The 24,296-nt window shown below is 43.8% G+C and overlaps 1 protein-coding gene across 1 annotated transcript in view; it reads right to left on the reverse strand.

Annotated features, from left to right (window-relative positions):
• Positions 1 to 563: 563 nt before the first annotated feature.
• Positions 564 to 24,296, reverse strand: part of LOC142575852 (uncharacterized) — a 265,876-nt gene continuing 242,143 nt past the window's right edge. The window contains exons 16-19 of the mRNA XM_075685551.1: positions 16,050 to 18,566; positions 13,832 to 14,017; positions 8,361 to 8,780; positions 564 to 3,903 (exon numbers count right to left, since the gene is read on the reverse strand). Coding sequence (XP_075541666.1) covers positions 3,788 to 3,903; positions 8,361 to 8,780; positions 13,832 to 14,017; positions 16,050 to 18,566 — 3,239 coding nt within the window. The 3' untranslated portion in view covers positions 564 to 3,787. The remainder of the gene's footprint in view (positions 3,904 to 8,360; positions 8,781 to 13,831; positions 14,018 to 16,049; positions 18,567 to 24,296) is intronic.

The raw sequence follows: 24,296 nt of genomic DNA on the forward strand, positions 1-24,296 counted from the left end.
TAATTAAAGTTTTCTCTTTCTCTCAGCATTTTGTGCCATTTCAGCTTACTGGCTCAGCCAAGCTTCACTTGCACCGATTCCCACAGCGCATTGTACCTCTATAATTTTTTTTCTTTGCACTATTTAACCAACCAAGTAAATTTATAGCCACGGCTACACGATAAAAACAGTTTCTTTAACAGCTACGTCAATGTGATCAATCAGATCAACAATTTGTATTTTTTTTGTGTGAGTCTCTATTCTTCCAAGTTAGCTGCTTCTTGTGTGCTGCATCAAAAGGTAAATATACCCTAATATATCTTTACGTATCCCACAAAAGGTGTATGCTCAGGGCAAAAAAAGAAAATATTCACCTAGCATCCCCTTCCTAGTCATTGCCACAGAAATGCAGTTGCCTACGCTATCTTCAATTACATGCACATGTTACTTACTGCACACTTGCAAAACAACTCAGCTTTACCCAAGTTCCTAGCTGAAGCAAGTGAAAAATATCTAATATATAACAATCAGAAATATGTATGAAATATGTATGAAGAAATGGCAAGACAATGTGCAATTGTAAGAAGATAGAAAGCTGAGGAAGTTTGTGTTGATGCTTATTTATTAGTAAATTTTGCATTGCAATTTATACTTAGAATGACACCATCTTGCAGAAGACTCTTTTCAGCATATCTTTCGAAACTGAAGTTAATCAGGCAAGTTGCACATCCTTGTGTGCCTTGCTGTGTAATTAAGACTATTGTGTGCACTACAGCTTATTATGGACCACAATGTATTATTTCTCAATCTACTATAATTCATGAGAAGAAGGGAAACTGAAGGGTTTGATCTTTTGTTAGTCACAGCCGCATAAGACCAACACACAATGAAGCCAAGGCTTCATTGTCTTATTGTCATTATTATAGTTGGATTGACTATAATAATGAAATTTCAGCACTTCACCACCATTGATGTGATTTAGGTTTTTTGGAAATGTCAAATGTAGTGCCAAAGAGTCTGGTTCATTCAATGCTTGCACAACTTATTTCAAAGATAAAACTTTATTGCCCTAGATGTGTTTTGGAAGATACAAGTTCACACACCGCTTTTACTTTCAAGCTGTCAACCTTTCCAGATTTTGGGTTACAAGTGGCTCGACAGGCAGTTCACTTTGTGCAGCGTCGATACAAAAAACCCAAGTATGTAATTTTTTACAAAATTAGTTATTGCTTGATGTCAGGATAATCACATCTATTAATGCTGCGAAATTTTTGGCTCGGCTGTAATCCTGTGGAGAAAGCAGAACTTGCGTTGGTTGTAAGGACGCTGCCCCAGAAAAAAATCCCGTTGAATTGGAGGATAACACACAAAAATGCTCACGAAGCTATTTACAAAAACACTGTCGCTTTTCACACATTGGAAGACATAAATAACTACTAAACACAATTTTTTTGAATTTGAACATACACAGAAACAGAGGGCTACTGCCGCACACCTGTATGCTGACATGGTGAAATTGCGAGCTGATAAAAATGTGAGCTTTCATTCAGGTCTGTTTGAAAGTTATTTGCTGCGATTGTCTAGGACACACACTTCTCAACACATACTTAAGTCACTGGGCAGTTCGCGTGTGATGGAACTAGCTATGCAAAGGAAACGCGGCACGCATGGTGTGAAACTCTTGTCGCTCTTGGAAGTCTACAAACAGTAGCTACAGATTGGTCTTGTTAGCCTGTTGGAACCAACATACCTGCTCATGTTCATGGATCGGGTATTTGATGGGCTTGGCAAGGTATTTTAGGCAAAGGAGAAGTTTGATTTCAAGCTGACCTCAGCAAGCTTGATTTGCTGGTTAATCAGTGATTTGTTGTTCTTAGAACACTAAATGACGCAATGGTGAATGAAATGACTTGTTGAGGTCACTGTCTGCCGCATTGCTTGAATATTGCTCTTCACTACGAGTGTTGTAATGTTGCTGAAAGACGCGTTGCATCAATTTATGTTGAGCAGTATAAAGTGGCCTTCAAGCAGTCTGTGGTATCATGTGAGTAAAGTGCGATGATTTTAAGGTGGTAAATGTTGTCTGGGATAAAACCCTCCGCATATTTAGGACACCTAGAAATCACTATGTGGGTTTTCACACCAACAAAAAAAATATGTTTTTATTGAATACTGTTTGAGAAGCTTGTGGATATTTATTGTGGCATGAACATTAATTACAGTTGCCTCACAATAATTCCAACTTGGATAATCCGAAGCTCTGGCTAAGACAAATAGATCTCTATCTGTTGTTATTTTTTTGTTTAATGAGCTCCAATTTCAGGGAAACATTTTGGCTTCCCGAGACAGGTGAACATGGTGAGAAAATAGTTGATGAAAGGACAATCATGAGGTGTGAATAGTCAGAACATACCTAAGTTTCGCATTCAAGATGTGTGTACACAACTGTGGGTGTTACCACTGTACGGTGCAAACTAATTATTCACCAATAAATCAGCTGAACCATGTGTACATCCATTCATGCTCCCCTTGAATTTATATATCTGTTCAAACATGTAATCATCCACAGTTTTATTTTCAGCTTTTTTATATTCTGCTTTGGATAACCTAAACTTCTGATACATATAGTCTGTGGTCCCTATAAGTTCAAATAGTGCAAGCCCAGTGTACTGTCTTCAGATCAGTTTTCTAAGTAAAACAAGGACAAACAACTATACAACTTTAGCATCTGCGTACAAGAAATGAAAAAAAAAACTCCAGTTACTTCTTACCTAGCAAGTGTTGAGGCTTAGCCTTCTTGGTTAAATGTTCAAGTGCAAGAGAAGACATGTATGTATGGAATAGACACATGCATGTGTTATCTTGTACAAGCGACATTCACAATGGGGCCCAAATGTGTACGTGCACAAGTGATACTTGTGAAGAACAGCATATATACGAGTCCAATCTTATAACAAAGCCATATTTTTTTGTTCGCGAGCATGCATGCCCATTCAGTGTACCATTTTGTTGCACTCATACATTCTAACATCACGTTTAAGGTCTGTCTTTCTCAATGACAGCCTCTGGAAAAATGAAAAAAAAAAAGTTCACATGTCACAGAGAGAGAGAAAGTGGTTGCCTTCTTACACACAGTGATGGTGAGAGTAACATCCTCGCACTTTGTTTGGCTTTGCCAAGGTAAGTGCTGCAATGGTATCGAAGACAGAATGCACTAAATTCAAGACAATGTTGGATGTTTGAGGAAATGCGGGCCATACAAAAAGCTGCACAGTGCCTCAGCTGTGCCATCATTATTGTGAAATCTAGGCTCACTACTGCACCGAGTTGTGCGACGCAGCAACAATGTTGCACAGTTCATCATCAAAGCAGCATGTGCACTTGCGCGTGGCAAAGGGACTGCCACGGCTGCTAGTTCTAAGCAGGTTGGAGAGCTTTACAAAACAAAGGCATTTACGATTACTCTGGTTTCAGCATCTACAGTAAAGGCATGGTGTTTAAGTAGTTGCTACGATGATAGAGCGCTCTTAAAATGAAAGAAAACGAGCCAATATTTTATGTCCCAGTCTGTCAACTTAGATGCCACTACTTGTGCATGCCAGGAATTTGTGTTCAAATCTCCACACTAGGCACAACCAGCACAGGGAGTGGCGGCGCACTGCTCCGCCGTGAAACTCGGTTCGTTTGCACAAGCCAGCTGGCCCCCTTGCTGACACTGGCGCCTTTGCTGTAGAAAAGTTTGCCTTCTAGGTCAAAAGTGGATGTTGAGTGCTGTGTGAATGATGGCTTGGGCAGAGGAGGGTCACGGTCAACACGTTTCGTTGCACTGGACTCCGAGTGACGTGCAAGTGCAGGCCTTGCACTTGCTGCTGAGTTCCCGCACAACTTCATTCACGCCGTAGAGCCTTCCGTAGATGTTGCAGCCTGCGGAAAATTGCATGTCACCATGCAGTTAGGCTGTACACAGTGCAATAGTGCAATATTTTTAGCATGGGCATACATACACTATGTCTTGATTGATTAGTGAAAGTTTAACATTCAAAATGGCACTCTGAATTAATTTTTAGTGACTTTGGTGTCCTTGCCAATGTAGAGCTAAGTAGTGGTTAAATGGTTACCGATGGCTTGACGTAATTGCTCGTTCTAGTAGGCAAACTGGAGCACTTGGAAGTATTCTAAATGTCTTCTAGCATGGGATTGTGTTGGTCTTGGTTGTACGACTGGTACTAGCACAAGCCCTTGCCGGAACACAGTTCAGGCAGTTCTGGTCCTGTGTTTCATCCTCTTTTCAGTGCGCTTATGCTCGGGAATAGAACACGTGACCTTATCCTCGGAACCTGGTTACTGTAGCCGTTGAGCCGCTGTGGCAGATGCGCTAGATTTTTCTAGACGTCATTCAAACTATTGGAAATGAGTAGGGGTGTGAATATCCAAAATTTCGAATGGGAATCGCATACTTCTCTTTGTATTCGGAAGTGCACTAACTGTGGCCAGATGGCTTACTACAATTACTGCAGCCTGCCTTCCATAGAAAATAGTCTAATATAGTGAATTGTGTCTAGGCCACTTAGGTTGGCCATGATAAGGTGTTAGCAATCTTGGTAACTTTTTTACTTCACCTTCCACTTCTAAATTCTCAAGCTGCCCAGTGGAATGAATGTCCAAATACCTCTGTGCATATTAAAGGGAAGCTCACCAGGCTCCACTATGCAGTCCTACTGTGTCACCAAATATTGTGGTTCACTAGGAGTTGTAAAGTGTCACCCAGGAAGTATTCTACAGCAGTAACTTTTTTTTTAAGAAACGGATTAGTAATAGCAGAGGTAAATGCAAGTGCAATGTTGTAAGGCCGTGGTGTGAGGTGTGAGCTCCCGCCCCACATCAGAGGGTTTCTTGCCATACCTCGACCAGTGCACATGAACAACATTCTTTCCCAACCTTCTCCCTCTTGGAGCATGTTATGATTATACCATGATCCTTGCCTCCTTTTTCCTCTCACTTCATTTCTTGCTGTGCAGCGCATTTCCAGTGTCAGTTTTGTGCACTGTGCTTTTCAGGGGAATCCCTAAGTTGTTTACATTTCACTGCAGATTAGCAGCAAAAAGCACATTGTAAAGGTAGCTAAGCTCTTCCATATATTTCAGTCATCTGATGTCATCCAATGCACAAATATCAGTGGCTGTTTCTAAGAAATAGTATTTGAAGTCTTCATTGTAACACTGGCAAGTTACTCATTCAAAAGCAATTAGACATGGATATCCTGTTTTAGATACTACACGTTTCCTCTTCTTAAGGAATTCATATTATGTGTTTTTATATTGTCTATCTGAACTCATATTTACAGTAAACTTTTCCTACATTGAATGTGCTACATTGAATCCTGTGATGTGCTGAACAGTTTCAATTTTGCTTTGTACGTTTCTTTAGCTTCCGACAAATCGAGTGCCTGTCTGTTAAGTAAGGGTGTATGAATATCCTAACTGATCTTCAGTTCATCTTGTCCTGCAAGTCCCATAATTTCATTTCTCGTTCCCTTCACCTTGGTCAACCCATTATGTCGAGTTTTGGCCTTAGCGTTTTTGCCAAGGCTCAATGCCTGCTTCTTCAAGCAGGATATTTGACTGCAGAGAAAAGATAAGAGGACTCGAAAACAAAGCCTACTTCTCTCATTGTCATTTAGAGTTCCGTACCCTGATGAATGTGCCAGCATCTTTCTTCATGCAAATTTTCAGGCTGCATGACAATCTTATCGAGGAGAAGCTACCTACAAGAACAAGCTGGACCACCTCTGTTCTTCACACACGACGTCAACCAGAAGCGTGACTACTACCACTGTGCACAATATACCTTCTTACAGTCCAAGCGCTTCTGAGCTGTCCATTCTTAACCTTGGCCTCATCTTACAATACAGGACCAACATTGGACGCCAAACGCTTGGTCTGTGCAATGGAAAATGCTGTGATCAAGGTAGAGCCTTCTCGCCATGATGAAGCCTGGGCATGAGCTGCGAGTGTGCTTTCAAAATTCCATCCCAAGCAATCCGTGTCGCCTCTCACCCCAGAACAGCGCAAGGCAATCCAAAGCCTTCGAGGAAACAATGACCTAGTCATCCTCCAAGCTGATAAAGGCGGGAAATCCTCGTTTGGAGTGATTACGTCGACAGGATGCTGTCCTTGCTGCAGGACAAGAGTACCTACTCTCATCTTGACAAGGACCCAACCAACAAACTACCGAAATACTTGTAAAAGTTACTCATGAATGTGTTTCGTTTCATCCCTCTGAGGCATAAGCACCTGTACTACAGATACTACAGACTCCTTTGCCAGAACAGCTCCATTCCTGCTCTCTATGGGCTACCCAAGATACACAAGCCTGCTTTACCAATGCGGCCAATTGTGGATTACAGACAGTCTCCTCTTCACAGCCTTTCCAAGTACTTGCACCGCGTCCTATCACCACTTGTGGGCTGTGGCTCCACACATGTGTGTAACTCGAGCAACTTCATCAAAAAAGTATGCTATCTTAGGCTTGACGATGACGAGACTATGGTATTGTTTCACGTGACAGCTCTGTTTACTTGTGTGCTGGTCGACTTCACTGTTCACGTGTGTTCTGCTGCCCTCCGAGATGACGCTTCGCTATCTGAGAGGACACCGTTCGAGGTTACGGACCTGTGCAAGCTTTTGCACTTCTGCCTTGAAAACACTTATTTTGTTTTCCAAGGCTGCTTCTACAAGAAACTTCAGGGAATGCCAATAGGCGCCTCCCTGTCAGTCACCACTGCAAACATAATGATGGAAGCAGTAGAACGCCGGGCTTTAGTGACGTTCGTGCCGCAACCAGGAATATTTCTTAGGTATGTGGACGACTGCTCCTGTGTGATAAAGCAGGATGCCCAGGATGCTCTTTCATCGCATTTAAACTCAGTAAGACACGCCATAAATTTTGTGGTTGAATTGAATGAGGATCGTCATTTGCCTTTTCTTGATGTTATGGTGCAACGTGAAGGGACAGGACTTCGTTTCAATGTGCTCCAAAAACCTATGCACGTGGGACTCTACTTGAACTTCATGTCAATTCATCCTGCTTGCCACAAACCTTCCATCACTGTAACACTGATACAACATTCGCAACAGACCTGCAGTTCTCCTAAAGACTCAGAAAAAGACTTGGAAGTTACTCATCTTGAACTTTCACGTAACAACTATCCTACTTCATTTGTGGCTTCAGTGCAGTGCCACGTATCCCGCCCGCTTAGTGCTTCCTCCACCACGTTTGTTCCTCGTAAACGTGCTGCGATACCTTATATTCCCGGTACTAGCGAGGCCTTAGCCCGTGTACTTCTTTCTTTTGATGTGCACATTAAACATGTGCCAGCAAAAAAACTGAAAAACGTGCTTGTGAATGTCAGACAAGCTTCCAAAAGAAAGGTACCCAGATGTTGTGTACAATATTTCTTGTGCAGACTGTAGTTACGTCTACACTGACGAGATGAGTAATTTTCAAAGGCACATCAAGAAACACTGTCATGATGTCAGAAAACAGTCTCTTCTAATGCTCTTGCTGAGCATTCTGTAACAGAAGTACAGGGTGGTCCTTTATGAAAGGGAACATGCGAGTGTGTAGCCCGTGCTCTGCGGAGGCTGCTTAGAGCACCAGCAAGTGGCAGCAAGGAGAAGCACGTCCGCTTGTGGCAGCATCTATTGGCGGCTATATAGAAAATACCTTTTAGTCCATTGTCGTTTTTCTCAAATATTCGTATTCGATTCAATTTGGAAATTTCACTGTTCGAACACCCCTACTAATAAGATAAGAATGTTTGATAAATGACAAAGTACGAATTTTTTTTTTTTAGTGCTTCTGTAAAAATGAGTCTACTGTATATTTTGTGAACCTCTAATAGACAAGTGCCATGTTCGAACAAAGAGGTGTAACACAGGCAAAAATATCAAGCAAATCTGTACTGTTTACAACTATGAATAACAAAAACTTGGCCAAGTAACTATTGAAAACACACCTATAGTCTTGCCTTTTGAGAGAATTTGCACCAGTATAGGGCACAATTTTATTTCCTGTTCGTACAGAATGTGATGGCCGTGCCGTTGCATCTTCGTGACATTGACCTTTCATAAGTTGGCTCTTTCATCTTTTCCAATATTGGCTTATACTGTGTGTTCTGTATATGAAAGACTTATTGTTCAATCACAGTGTAAGTTGAACATTGTGCCCTGCAACGTGTGCAGTGGTACTCTGATTAGTGCAACAGCCTCTGGCATCAGCTTGGCATAAAGTGAACCTTAGTGTGCATTCTGTGAATGCTTATAGGCAGTTAATATTGCAATGAGAAAACAGTCTTACAGTAAAGTAGTATTGAGACTTGCCTGAAACTTGGAAAATATTCCATAGTTGCTGGCTGCTGCTAGGTGACTGAGATGTTGTGGGCGGCTCAGTAGTTGTTGTAGGTGGCGGTGGTGGTGTCGTGTCTTCGTAACTGTTTGATTCTTCTGTGCTGTGCAAGTGAGAAAACCTGTTGTGCGGCTCTTGTGGGGATGGATGTCTTTGCAGCAAGTATGGCTTGAGTGTCGGCGAGTTCTTGAGGGAAAAGGAAGAAGTTGTGTGCCATGGAGGTGTGCTTTTCCGGCCTGCAGGCCCAGGCTGCTGAGCGGTACTGTGTATGCCCGCAAAACCTGCGTGTCTCGTAGGGTTTCTCGCCGACCAAACATTCACGGTGTACTGCTGTACCAGGTTGTCAGGTGCAGGCGTCGTCTCGGTATCTGGGGGAAAGTAGACGTCCTCCGGACCTGCAATATTGAAACTGCCCTTGGTTACTTGTCACATTTTTTTTTTTTCTAAATCACTGTTGCGCAACTTCAGAAGAGTGTCCCAGTTATGTGCATTGTTTTTTTTTTATAGCATAAGAAAGACGCTAGCAACCTAGCTTGTTCATCACTTTCAGCAAGGTGCTGCGATGAACACAAGCACCAAGTGAAACAAAATTGCTCGGCTTAATCTGTTGTCTCTGCATGTTGTTACACTTTTCCACGAATGTGGTAATAACTTGAGGTAGTATTTTTTCTTACTCTTTTTTCATTATGTGAGGTAGCAAATATATCTTGGTTTGCTGAGCTAGCAGCAAGTTCAGCAAAACAGAAAATCAAGGTTGAGTATTATAATCATGTACTATATTATCGACAAATGAAGTGCGATTAGAGAAGTGTGAAGTAGAACAGCTGTCATGAGTCATAACTCGAAGGTGCAATTTCACGCTGTTAGATAACCAGTCATTGAAAATGGTGTAAGTCCCAAACTAAATTCGCACGCATAGGTTGTGCTGACATCACGAAAGAATACATGAGCCCTGTTAGCTCTAACTTGTTTGCCTTTCGTTTCTCCACTATAGTGCACAACAGGCACACAAATCATTTCTGTATACAAGCACATACTTGCAGTGTAGAGCCAAATGTCCATGCCGTACATGTATTGTGGTCGAATAATTCCTTCTTGCGAGCAATAGGAATATGAGTTGTTATAACAGGAAAAAGCACACAATATACATTTAGTGGAACTGAAAAACTTTATGTACCCTCGGGTTATCAGCTAGTGGTGGTGGCTGTACTCGGCACAAACAGCCTGCAACACTCTCTCTCAACATCGAATTAGTAAAGAAACACGCGAACACTTTTGCTCGCTAGTATCATGCCATTAAGTGACTGCTCTAGGCGATACTTTACCACCATGACCGGCACATTCTTGTGATGCAGTAAATAGTACCAGCATCTGATCGATGTACAGATAGTCGCAGATGCAATCTGGATTGAACATTGTAGCACCAAATTATGTCGTACACTGATGATTCGTAGACGAGCGTGCTCGTGACACAGTTCACTGCCATTGTGCCTTGTCACGCTGGGTTTGCGGACAGAGCTGGCATTTCCCTATGTCATGTGACTCCACATCTAACGTTGAAGAGACATTAGAGGCATGCAATAAATTAGGCAGGTCTTCTGCAGCTGCAATGCTGTATCAAGAACCTTCCAGCATTTGCTTGGCAGAAAAAAGTGAGCTTTACGTGGCAAAAATTGTCCAGCGTTTGATGATACATTGTCTGGCCAGAAGCATAGATTAAGCTAAATGAACTGGCCACAAAGAACAAAACAAACAAAAAAACTAATTAAATTGTGTTTTGAGATGCCTACGAGTTTCGTGTCCACAAGAAGGAAAGAAATTGAGCTGTGTTTGATATATACATATATAAGGTATGGCTGAACTTCTAAGGTATGCCCCAACTTCTTTCACTTTTGTAGACAATTAGAAACCTTTAGGTGCCCTCGAATGTCATTTACGTGTGTGTGTGTGTGTGTGTGCGTGTGCGTGTGCGTGTGCGTGTGCGTGTGCGTGTGTGTGTGTGTGTGTGTGTGTGTGTGTGTGTGTGTGTGTGTGTTCATTTGCCTTCCTTCAGAAAAATTTCTTCAGAAAAAATTTTAAGTGAAAGATGTATTATACCCCACTTTCCTATATTTGTATTTTAAGTTCTGATTACAGTTATTTGTTTGGATACCAACAGAGCATCTGTAGCTGCCATTGCAAAAACTGATGTTGTAGACAAAATTGTAGATCAATACTGCACTACATTGTAGTTGTATTAGACTGCAAGCTATTGCATGGATGCTTTACAACCTTGTTTGATTCTGCTAGAGGCTCTGTGTAGGTGTGACATATATGCTAATTATGTTGCACTTAAGTGTGGTGATTTGGGGCAATTGAAGCAAAGAGCAGGTTGTATTTTGATCAGTATTATTGGCTTCCTGTTGTAAGTACAACCCCATCAAAAGTTTAAGGAACAAACAAGAAAAGGATCTGAGAAAACATCGAATTTCCTAGCAGTTTGTGACCATTGCCGGTCATAACTGAACAACACTGGTGCTCGCATTTACTAGTACTATAGGATGCAAATCCAAATACCAGGCTGTGTGTTTCGACTGCAGAAATATCCAGATTTTGTTAAGGGCCCCATGTCGCAGAAATTCTGCTGTCGACATCTGGGGCTGGTGTTATCGTGAGCGAAAATTGCCATATATATTTAGGTATATGATTTAGGTATATGACATGTGGTATATGCAGATTATATTGCCGCACCATCATATCACTAAAGTTGCTCATACCTTGCCCTCGAAATTTTGAGAATGACAGCCCACAAACACATGCCATGAGACAAAACACCGGCAGCGCATGCCTTTTATGTTAAATCTTAGACAGAAATATTAAATGTGCGAAATCATAACAGAAACCTGGAAATGATGTAACTTATTTGCCGCGGCTGTGCACTACCTCTGGGATCAGCCCACGCAAGAGGCCACAATTCTACCAGAAAGCTCGCCTTCATGCATAGCGTTTGCTGACAGTGTTTCCCAGTAAACATTACGGTTACATAAGCTGCAGTTGCTGGCTAGCATGAGAAGCAGTCGGGGATCTTTGAATGCTACGACGTTCCACTCTTAGAGCGGAAGCTTAAGCGTCCCTGAGTTTTTCTTTCCCAGGTCCCATGGTCCTAAATTTTTGATGCCAACTCTGTAGCAGTAATACCGTATTTATTCGCGTATAACCCGCACCAAAATGTGAAAAAACGCGTTTAAAAAGTGGGGGTGCGGGTTATCTGCGAATTTTTTCCTTGGGAGGGGGGGGGGTCGGCTTCACCGCAATGTGCGGCGGCCTCCCCGTGTAGTCCGCCATCCCCATCGTCATCGACGCTTGTCAAGCCGATGAAGGGCCAACGAAAGGCCAGCATTGTTGAGCCTCGCGTTAGGCGCTGTTTAGTGTACTTACCCCAGTTTGCACTGTTTGCCTGCTTTGTTTTGGCATCATGAGTGCGACTCGACGGCAGTGTTTCACAGCGAAAGAGAAGCTAAAGATTATAGCCGCTGCCGAAGAAATCGGCAACAGAGCTGCTGCAAGACAGCATGACGTCGACGAGTCGTGCATTCGCGACTGGAGGAAGAAAAAAGAGAGTCTCGAAGCAACGAACCGGAACAGGCGAGCGTTTCGGGGTCCGAAGACTGGCGCGTACCCCCACCTCGAGACGCAGCTTGCGAAGTTCATTGAGGAGCAGAGAAGTCGTGGCCACGCTGTTTCGACTGAGATGGCGCAAATGGAAGCCCTGAAGTTGGCCCGGGAATTGAACATTCCACGTGAGTTTCGTGCAAGCCGTGGATGGCTTCAGCGCTTCATGCGAAGACATGGATTTTCTATGCGGCGGCGAACAACCATGTGCCAGCGGCTTCCTGAAGCCTACGAGGAAAAGTTGTTGAACTTTCAACGATATGTGATCGCACTTCGGAAGGAGCACAGCTATTTGCTGTCTCAGGTGGGAAATGCTGATCAAACACCTGTGTACTTTGAGATGCCGATGGACACGACCATGGAAAAAAAGGGCTCCAAATCAGTCAGCGTGCTGACCGGCGGAAATGCCAAGCTGCGCTGCACAGTCATGCTATGCGCTTTGGCTGACGGCACGAAACTGCGCCCGTATGTGATTTTCAAACGCAAGACGCTACCTAGCATTCCACTGCCCCCAGGAATCGTTGTGCGTGCGGAAGAAAATTCGTGGATGAACAGTGGCCTAGTCGGTGACTGGCTTCGAGTAATCTGGGAGCGAAGACCAGGTGCCTTGCTGGCACGCCGGTCGATGCTCGTACTAGATTCCTTCAGAGGCCACTGCACTGATGCGGTGAAGGCTCGCCTTGCCGAGACTAGCACCGACCTCGTCATAATACCTGGCGGCATGACGTCCATGCTACAGCCACTCGACGTGTGCCTGAACAAGCCGTTCAAGGCACACGTGAAGCGGCTGTATGCCCAGTGGATGGCCGACGGCATGTACGCCCTCACACCGACGGCACGCGTGCGAAGGCCTGATATTCCATTGCTGTGCCAGTGGATCGTGGATGCGTGGAAAGCGATACCGGCCGATTTGGTGCGCAAAAGCTTTAAAAAATGTGCGATCAGTAATAGTCTGGATGGTTCCGAGGACGACTACGTCTTTGAGAGTGGCGATGAAGCCTCGGATGGCAGTAGTGAGAGCGGCGTCGATTAAGAATCGGATAACCAGTGACGTGGTGGCGGTCGTTTGAATAAATGTTCTGAAAACGAAATGATCACTGAGTGTGAGTTGCATCTTTCTAGCGCTCATTTTTTTTTTTTTCAGGTAAACGTGCGGGTTATACGCGAGTTTGTTTTTTTTTTTTTCCCGCCGAGTTCAAAGTTAGGGGTGCGGGTTATACGCAGGGGCGGGTTATACGCGGGTAAATACGGTATTTGGCTCAGTTGTTCATGAAAGCATTGTCTAGGGAATTGACAGGTTCATTTACATGTACAAAAATACTGCAGCCCTCATTTAATCTCCTCAACATGAGCACCTATCCTTCTCTTTTCTCCTATTCTTAACACGCACACTGCTGCAGCACTTTTTAATGTCTTGATTCCTGTCCATCATGTCCCAACAGTAGGTCACTGGCCATTTCACTCAGTTGCATAATAACCCACTGGCACCAGGAAGTTTAGCTCCTTTGAAACTTCCTTGAGGTGCAGATAGATGGCACTACAACATGTCAGGCCAGAAGCAACAAGAATTTTCTGTTTCCATTAATTCCTAGCGAAGATGTTGCTTGCGCACTGCAGAAAAGTCCTGCGCAGCCACACACTGAGAACAGCTGCTGTGACCTACCTGTGACCCGCCTGTGACTAACGCCGCAGTGAACATGTTAAAGTGAAATGTGTCCATCTGGCCTCGCTTAATGCTTTCCTTTTGTGTTTCCTTAGTATTGCCAGCCATAATGTGCTACCCAGCGTAACTTACGGCAAGTGTATTTTGGGCAGCAAAATCCAGGGACAGCTTCTCTGATGCATGCCGGTGAAGGAGGCAGTGGGCAGTTCTTCTGCTGACAGAGCTCCCGTCCGTAATAGCAGCGGCACAGCTCACAGGGGTTCTCCTTTTTGATCATTTCACCATTGACGAACAAATGGCCATCCACAAAGCAGTTGTCTGAAGGAAAAGACAACAAAACAAAATGTTGCTTGGAAATGTATCGTGCAGGCCAGGAAAAATATCAACAGTCATAAGATGTCCAAAACGTCACTTTTACTAAGAGCAGAGCTTTTGTACAAGATGAAAATGATGAGACATCATTGGAACTGCAACTTCAAAAATGCATTACCAGCTCCTGTGACATATAATGTCCTCTTTGTGAAAGCTACATTGTAGTTGATTCCCGGTAATGAAGGTAATTACATGACACTTCACTTTGACAGAAATGGCAGTTTAACCACTAACATATGTCCTCCCGCATTCCACTGTTGAACTGATGCTATGTGCTAAACTGTTTGCAAAAGTGCAGTACCCTCTGTGTATGAGCTCGTCTCCAAGAAGGTTGCAGCACCCAGAAGTGCATGTCCTCCAAGATCGCTAGTGCAGCTTATGTTCACAAGTGAGCCAATTCACTGCAGGTGAATTGCAAACTAATTGTGTGGTCCCTACAGCTGCTACTTCCTTCTTAAATTAAGCCATCTCTGGGTACAAAGCAAGAACAGCAAGGCATAGAGTTTCATACAATAATTACTAGAGGGAACTCTGACGCTGTAGTCGTTGTACCACCAAGGGAATGATGGGAAGTACATGGATTTGTCTGATCTTCGTGCTTGTGGATTCAGGCATTCTTGTGGCTTTGTATATTACTCTATATAAATCGTATTGTTGTAAATTTCAGAGCAATCTATACTCTTCGAAGTGCAGAAGACGCAGCGAACATGCACAATTGCTAGTAATTGCAACGGTTGAGCTTGTCCAGGTGGCCAAATCGAAACACGCCAAGTGTCTCAAGGCACATGCCCGCGATAAATTCATAAGGGCGTTTCATTCACTTGTCGATACGTGCGTCCGTGGCTTAATGGTTTCAATACCAGGCTTCTGTGCTAGAGTTCCTGTGTTAGAATCCTGCCGTCAGACAATTTTAATTATGTTTATCTAATTATTTATTATGCAGTATATTCTTGAAAATGACAAGTTTACAAAGTCGCAAAGCCGTTTGAAGCCAAAAAGACGAAGTTTAGGCAAATCCATGTAGTTCCCATAATTCCCATGCTGGTACAATCGTTCTCATTGCAGCTCCCGTAGACACTAGCACCAGAGTTCCCTGTAGTAATTATTGTAGGAAACTATGCAGCAAGGTTTCTAGAGGGCCAATAAAGTAGATTAGGTTGATTCAGTGTTTGACTTCTCAGTCGCTTTAAATTAAATTACATAATAAAATTACAAGAAACACGAACAGTGCTTCTTATAATTAGTTGTTATTGTGCTTGTGTAGTTTTAGACTTGCACATCCCCACGCTTGTGTGAGATTGCCAGGAATAATACATAGTACAGGGTATATATCACTAATGTCAGATTTTGTGACTACATGGATGAAAATAATGTCCAGGCTGGAATGCTTCGCTGCACAGCATTTGTGCTATCTTCCACTTCTATATTTATCTACACTCATTCCTGAAGCGTAAGCAGGCTTGTGCCCTTTCCTGTGGCAGTTGCCAGCCTGCTTCTAGCTTTTCCTTTCTCTCTTTCAATTGGATGTGTTTTCAAACCAAATAATAATAATAATAATAATAATAATACATGCTCATTGAAGCATTCGTGAAGTGTTATGGAAACACGTACATTTTAAAAAAAACTTCAGCTGAATGTGCACTGTGGCATCATATCCGTACCAAGGTGTCGTGACAACATATGCAGCCATTGTGCTCCCTGGTGCTAAGATTGGCAATAATACTTAAGCGTTATGCTGAGAAGTTCAACCAGTCGGGATACATGCATTATTATGATGATGTTTACTTCACTGTGACTATGCTGCTGTGAAGCAGGTATATAAGCACCTTGGAATGGTGATACATGTGCCTGGTTCCAAAGCTTGAAGTGCGGCTGCACCAAAAATGCTACACAAAGAAAACGCAACTACTGCACCCATTTGCAGTAAGCTCACTTGTCAATTGTACACAGTTCCAAAGTGCTTCTGCCGGAAACTCACCTTCCATGGTGTCTCTGGGATCCGTGTTCACTATTCTGGGGTAGGCACCTGTGTAGTTGACCACTGAAGACTGTGTTGGAGTTGCCGGCTTGAATATAGCGTCTTCTGCAAGGAATGGTACAATTCTGAATGTGGAGTGTAATGCTGGCTTTTCTGGATGCTCAACTGTTTCACTTGATGCAAGATTTGGCAACTGCTTGGTTTGTACTGTCAGAGAAGCTTGTGGCTCGTAGCTTTCTGTTGATGACAGGGTGCCACTGCCTGTCAGGTTGCGATGGTCATATTCAGCAGAGTGTTTTGTGATGGAAGTATCTTCTGCAGCAGGATCCATCGGTGCCCAAGGTGCAGTATCCACGGGTGGCTCTGTTGTCGAAATCGTGCCATGCTTATTTGTGCCATTCTTGTCCAACAACACAAGGGAAAAAACGTTAAAGGAGTTGCTGGGTGTTACCTTGACAGTCATTATATTTTGTTTTGAAAAGTCTATGTTTGGAGCTGTGATGACTTCGGGTTCATCACTCTTGTGAGCCTTTATGATGTCTGAAATCACCTGTGTGAGCTCAGCAGGTGATTTGGCCTTGTCACCTGAGTGTTGGATCCCCTTGTAAAGACTTCCGGAAGAAATTGCTCGACTCTCAACCTGCCCCTGAAGTGGCATGTCCTGAAGGTCGGTGACTCCGCCATCCATTTGGTGCTCCGGATATACACTGACAATAATGCCATCTTCTTCAACGTTTCGGTACTTGGACTGGTTGCTGCTGTCCACAGAGACATTAAGTGTGTTGCCAACCCTCACCTTAATTACACTTGTTGTGAAGCCAACTTCTTCGTTGGGTTTGTCGGGCGATATTTTCTTGGTTATTTCATTGCTGGAATCTGTTACATTGTCCACTTCGGTTGGCTCTGCAGTAGGCCATGACTGGTTGAAGAACATCATTTTCCATATGTTGGTTTCTGTCATGTTGTTGGGTTCGGTTGGCTCTGCGGTAGGCACAGACCGATTAAAGTACATCAGTTCCCAAATATTGTAGTCAGACTTTGCTGTTGTCTTCAAGCTGGGGTGTGATTCTGGAGCCTCCTTTCTGATGTTACTCTCATTGGATATGTGTAATGCATCTCCAGCTGCTGCAATGGATGTACGATGCACATGTACTGTTGTGCCCGATGTGGTCATGGTGCTAAGGTGTGCAGCGCTGCCTTGAGTGCTCTGGGTCGTCGAAGGCCTTCGAGTGGTTGTAGTGTATTTGCGCACATCGTAATAAATCGGTGTTAGCTCCGTGGGACGTATGCTTATGTGAGGACGTTTACCCTGTTCATGTTCTGTGCCATTTTGATAAGATAGCTTGCTCTGAGGCTTAGAGCTCTCCACTGTGGAGTTTGTAGCTGCAGCTGCTACAAGGGACGTATTAGTAGATGGCATATCTGTGTCTAATGAACTGGCAGGCTCGTAATGAACCTCTGCATTGGTGCTGACTTGTGTGTGCATCTGTGAAATTAGTTCATCAGAGCTCTCCTCTCTAAATGAGGGCGGTTTCCCATAAAGAGGCTTCAGGCTGCCTGCTTCTCCGATGCTAGACTCTGCCGTTGGTCTGTGGTAAGCCGGCACTGTTCCGTACACTGGCTGAAGCGTGTCATTTTCTTTCACTGGGTAGCGGGCTTCTATTACAGATGCTCCAAGGGAAGTTGCATTGTAGAGGTGTGCCTGGCTGTATACTGGGCTCAGCTGCGCCGTCTGGAGGTTTACATCACCAGACTCCTTCTTCTCATCTTTGCCAGGAAAGAACACACGGTCTATGAGGTCCGAAAACTGCAGCCCTTCTTGTGGGCTCTTGTTTACCTGATCTAAAAATGAGGCTGTCTCTGCAGGCCTATCTGCAGGGTCAGAATCTTGCTGCAAATGTTTTGTTGAGTCATTTGGATGACCTGCTGTGTTTCTATACAGCAGTGACAGTGAAGGGAGTGCTGTGGCATTTGCTTCTGTTGTACTTCCATTTACCATTTTATCTCCATTGTTTGTGTCTAGGAATGCAGGTTTGTAGATGGGTGTTCTTTTCTCTGCTGGAGTTTCTGTTGTGGCCTTTGTCTGATCTTCAGACTTAGAGCTTCCAGTGCCCATTCCAGTTATAGGCCTCAGAGAAGACGACTCAAGTGCTGGCTGGATGCTAATACCTTGCTTTTCATGGTTAACAGCTACAAAAATCGGTTGTTTCTCTCTCATGGTTGGTGTTGGAGCAAACCGGGTAACTGGCATTATTGTGGTAGTATGACTAGGCAGTTCTGTGTTCAAGGCAGTAGTGGTCTTCTCTGTTGCAACATTACTGTCGAGCAGAGGGGTCTCTTGCGTTGTGGGCGGCCTGTACGCAGGCTGGGGCACCAAATTGTAGTCCAGTGTGCCATCTGACTTTCTTGGCAAGGGCTGGCTGTCCCTGTACCCATCAGGGGAAGCTTGGGGATGGTGCACGCTTTTGTCAAGTCCAGGTACCAGGTATTCATTGTCTTTGTGAACTTGCGTCTTGTCTGGAAAATAGAGAGAACATTTGCACAATGTTGAACACTGCTGAACCTTCCAAAATTCTATTATTACGTTCTCGCATTGTGCTTTTTTATTACCTTTTGCAGTTTGATTTTGGTGCTTTGTTTAAAGTTATGTTTCTACACCAAGGGGGTAATCTACAAGTGTCCACCTAGTGGACATTTCCATTTTGTCTGGTGCTGAAGCGCTCATTGGCTGGGGGCGAGTGTTTCCTTCTCACGCACACCCCAACCCAGCCAGTAAAGCTGTCTTTCTAGGACAGTCGCTCTATACCAACTTGCTACATCTATCGACAACCCAGAGCTTGAGAACATTGGATTCGCAAATAAGTTCAGTGAAAATAGGCAAAACAGAGGAGGTTCCATGTGCTGGCCATGGTGGCTCAGTGGCTATGACATTGCTCTGCTGAGCACTAGGTCAGGGCACGTGGCACCCAAGGGGTGGCCCGGGACCCCCCGCCGAAATCAAGCAGCATACCCTGTCTGCCCACGCCACCACTCCTCACACACATTCCTAAAGCCCCGCCAAATCAATCTTGAGACTTGGCAGCTATTCGGCGGTCAACATTTTGCTGCCTCTTTCACTCCTTTTGGATGGCGGTAGTTATTAACTCCTGGGCTACGAAGACCAGTTTTCTCATCGATTCGGTGCCTGTGTGATTAACTCTATATGTGTTTAGTTGTCACCATCTATTCAACGGTCACACGCATGGCTGTTGCTTCAAAAGTTCAACCTTCTTTGTTTAGACTAATCCAGGGACCAGGAAACGGGTTCGGTTTGTAGTCAGCTGGTCTGTATACTCATGGAACAAGTTGCGGCTGGAGAAAACGCCAGTTGCATTCAACTTTTCCTTTTGCTTCATTATTTCCTTGAGTGACAGCTCGCCGTGACGCTTGCAGATCCTCGGAACCATATACCCTCATCTGTATATCTTATGTGCTGTAATCAACACACTATGTAATAATAATAAACTGATTTGATTTGATATGGGTTAGATAAGGTGGGGAATAAATAATGCAAAACAGCGTCCATCATCAAACCCTGCAATAACCATTAAACCCATAAGCAATATGACTCACCTGTTACCTCGTCTGGTTTTTCCCTAATTGTACAGCACCTTTTGTGCAAAATTGGCAACTGGAAACAAGAGTCGCAAGCAGTTGACAAACTAAGTGATCTGCTAAGGGAGAGAGCAAAGGGAACAGCCAAACAGGAAGGAAAAGTGAAATTAACAAATTTAACCGTTATTTGTGAAAATATTTATGGATCAACATCTTTTTATTTAACAAGAAAGTAGAGAAAACGCCGCCAGAAGTGGAGAATAGTTGCATGTGTTTTGAATGACGCTTCTACAGTTATCAGCCTGACGTAGCCACTTCTCTGCTGTGCTAATGTGGGTGTTTTTGTAACCTTTCGCGGTGGGCACAGCACGTCTAGAACTGCAGCGTCCTGCGCTCTACGTGGTTGTATGGGACTGGTGGCCACGCATCATCGCACAACTTCCAAAATAACAACACGAGTCGGTTTTGGCACTTAACTTGGTGGAGCAGTAAACGAGAGACACAAGAAACCTGTGATTATTCTGCAAATATATATTTTTCTCTATAATTCTTCCAGAGCTAACTCAAGAAACGCTACTAGAAATCTTTATTTTACACTTTCGCGTGTTTACTTGTTTTTGGCAGTGTTCTTCCTGTGCTTCTTTCATGCGTGAGTCCATTTGATGTGGTTCCTTGTTTGCAAAGTAAAGGAGAGGTGTATCTCACAGGTGTACCTGTGGGATACACCTTATTTCATTTCTCTTTTGCAAGTTTATACATCCTTATGGCGAATTGTGGGCATTATTCATATTTGTACTAGTAAAGGTACCCCCCTCCCTCATTTGCATAGAAAACTTACTTTGGGTGCTCCCCCTCCTCCTCCCCCCCCCCCCCCCCCGCCGCAATAGAATCCTGGGTCAGTGCCTGACTAGGTCGCCAGTTCGTTTCCTAGCTAACGATTCCCAGTGTCTCAGTGGCCACAGTTAGTCGGGAGCGCTGCACTACGACAGCTTTCATAACTGATACCCATGACTTCTATAGCTATATGTGGCCTCGAGGGTTACTCCAAAATCTGCCCTAAATTCACGAGGCAGCTCCTTAGAGTCATACAGTGTACTTTAATCTTGGAGCAGCACTGGTATATGCTTTGCACGTGACGGAGGCTCTCTTCGTCCTCCTCAGAGTCACTGGCCTTGACTAAACACTTTAGTTACCTGTAGCATGTGCTTGGCGTATGCAGTGTGCATGTGTACTGTGCATGAATGTGTCATTTCATTCATCATCTGAAAGTATTGTGCTTGGATGTGTGGCCAAGCAAAACAGCTCGAGCATTTATTTAAAAAAAAAACAATTTCTCTTTCCCCCCCTCCCTCCCTCTCTCCCAGCCATGTGCTCATTTTCAGAATGGTAAACCTCACAACTCAATTTTTCATTTAAGTTTTCGGAGAACGAAAATGCTTCAGTGTACTTTTTGTTGAATGACATTTTCTTCTTTAATAAAGAAAAGAAGCATTGAGCAGTCAATGTCTGAGAGTCTCTGTTGCTTATGAAACTCATGCAAGTGATTTAGCAATAAATTATAGTTCCAATACGTTGCCCTTTTGTTTCAGCCTGCTTTGTGTTGTCACTTCTCCATGATCCACGTGCACCTCCAGATTTTCTTTCCGTTCCACAGTTGAGTGCATAGATCTGTGCACTGTGCTCTATCGGGTAAGGTATTCTGTCGGAAGTGCTTTCAGAGCATACTGATTAGAGTATGCATACTATTGATTTTTCTGTCAGAGCACGCCCATGATTTAACCAGCCTTCATTAAATAATAAGAGGCTGGCTTTGCACATCTATGACCTTTTCGAAGAATTATGCAACCATATTTGTCTAACATTTCACCATTTGTGAGGAAAAGGGTAGAAGGTCCTAATCTACTGCATTGAAAGTGCATATGCATGCACAGTGACTTTGCACTGACACAAATATTAAATATTTAGGGACTACTGGCACATATATTCGAAGTTGTGGAAACTATTGCGCATCTCTCACATGTAAAAGCATGACATTTAGCAAGTATGACAGTTGGGAAATGCTTCTATTTTAATGCAATACTAAACACGACCAGAAAATGTAGACCTGGCATGAGTTTATATTATTGTGACACCACGACACATAGCACACATTTGCTGATGTTATGCAGCAATAGGTAATATCACGTTGCTAAAAAATATAAACATGAATGCTGCCGGGTATTTTGCTTGTACGTGCGCTTAACAGCCGCAACTGTTGCAGCAATAAAGGCAGCTAATATGTACCATGATGTCATGACATATACACTTCGTGAGTACTGAAACCGACACTGGCTTGTAGAAACAAGTGTTATATAGCAAAAACTTTAGGGTGCTCCGACATTGTCCAGTATATTTCCTAGGGCTTGGAGACATTCATATAAAGCAAAAAAGAAACAATAAAATTTTTAAAATGACAAGTCAAACTTGTCGCGTAAGTACTCCTTTAAGTCGCACCAAAATGTTTCACACTCAGAATACCCTCTTCGGCACCAGTGTCTACATTTGTGGAAACTTTCTCTAAAGCGAAGTACTCATGATCGAAAAGTTGCGAGGCATTAAAATAGTGCACTTTAATTTTTCTTATCCTGGACAAAGGTTTACTCAGCTTTTAAAGGAGGACACAATATCTTGACTAATGCGGCCGTAAAAAAGAAAAAAAAAAGAAAGAAAAGATGACTGTGAACGTTCTCTACATTCTTGCTGTTCCTACCACTGTCCATATTTCTGGACACCTTTTCTAAAGCTAAATACGCCTCATTAAAAAGTTCCAAGGCATTCAAATCGCTCGCGTTTATCAGCCTGTGCCATGGTTTACCCTGCATCCAAAGAAGGGCGCCATATGACGGCTATGGCGGCCGCCAAAGAAAAGAAAAAAAGAAGGAAACAGAAATAGCACTGAGTAGCTCAAGAGATGCTTTCGCAACTTGTGTCCGCGTTTGTGGACACGGCTTTCTGGCTTCAAATTGCCATTTTATGTCACCAGTTGCTTTTTGTGATCTCCTGAAATAGTGTGAAATAAACTTTTAAATACAGTTACTCATTTGCTTGCTTCCATTTTATTTTTCAGTAGTGAAGAGGACTCGCTCTAAAAAAGAGGTTTGCACCCTTGGGGCTTATCTTGTCCCTAAAAACTAATCTATATTGTGTGCCTTTTTCCTTCTAATAACAGCTTACTCTCTTTGTGGTTCATCTTTGTCCCCAAACAATAATCGTCTGTCTTGCTTACGTTTCCTTTCTTGAAAATTCTGCGCTCGCTACTTTCAAGAATCCTATTGGGGGTGAGCTCTACCACTGGAAAAGCTGGCGCCACCGTCGGCGTGACGTGGCATGAGGGATCACGTGGGCACAGCGGCTGCGTCGGCTACTTCGGAAGCGCCGAAGCGAGCTGAAAACGAAAGTTTAATGTCTCACCTGCGCTGCGGTTCTGATTAAGTGGTGAGGCTTTCCCGCATAGGGTGTCTGCTGGACAACATTTGAAAGCACTATAATAGGTAGTGGCTGCCTTTGGAAGCGTGCAGCATGGTAGGCTACTGTTTGGTGCCGCTGTGCCGAACCGAGCCCGATGTCAGCCTTATTCACACGTAGCCGCAGGACAAGAAGCTACGTGAAGCTTGGTTCGCGAAACTTAGAACCGGCGGACAGCCATCGGCTACAACTCGCGTATGCAGCAAGTACAGATGCGAAGAAGATTTCTGCTGCGGCGCCGGGACTAGCTGCGATGTTCGGTGAGTAGCAGAAAACGCGCACTGAGACGCTCGCCCACGCCTGCTGCCCGGCTAATGTCATGACGCTTTATTTCGTCTATGAACTTATTGATGCTAGATTATGGCAAGTTCACTGGAATGGAAATGGAGCGGTAAGAAGCACATTAAAGGAAGCATGGCATATATGGTCATGTTTGTGTTATGAATTAACGCACTGGATTATGATACAGACGCAGCGGGAAATGGTACGCTGCAGAATACCGGTAAACATTCAGTGCGACGCAACTTGAGAAACAATATTGAAACGTCCAAGATTTTAGAAAAAAAATAAAGATTGGATCGTCGCGATGGCACATCGCAGTCGCCGTAGGCGTCGAAGTCTTTATGACGATATTAACCTTGTGCGCGGACATGGCACGCAGGCGTGCAGTCGGTCGCTGCGAACCCGTGCGATCTCTGTATTGAGGCTTAATTCTGTTATACAAGACACTCCACTATAAGAACGTATTTCACATAGTTTGCTGTCAACGTTTGCCTACCTTTCACTGAAGAAGGCCGTTCGGGGGACTCCATCGCGGCGACCGTACGCAGTGGCGTTCACTGTACGTATTCGGTAAAGAGATAGCGTTTGTGAACGATTCTGTGCTTCTAGTTTGGCCAAGATTATTATTTTGACAGTAAAAAAACTTTCCTCATTTTGTCCAGGAGGGCTGCCGCGTGGTGTTTCTATTGAGCGCCGTAAGCCAAACCTATGAGTAGCGCACCGCGTTATCCCTCATACTACGCAAGGGAGGCGCTTTCGACAGATGGCGACTGTCCTCACCCCCCATAACTGGAATTACCGCGCGCGTTGCGTTGAAAGCTGACTGTCGCGAAATTTCACTTTGGCTCAATTTGTTATAAATTACAC

Source organism: Dermacentor variabilis, chromosome 3 (assembly GCF_050947875.1).
Source record: "Dermacentor variabilis isolate Ectoservices chromosome 3, ASM5094787v1, whole genome shotgun sequence".
NCBI classification, from domain to species: domain Eukaryota; kingdom Metazoa; phylum Arthropoda; class Arachnida; order Ixodida; family Ixodidae; genus Dermacentor; species Dermacentor variabilis.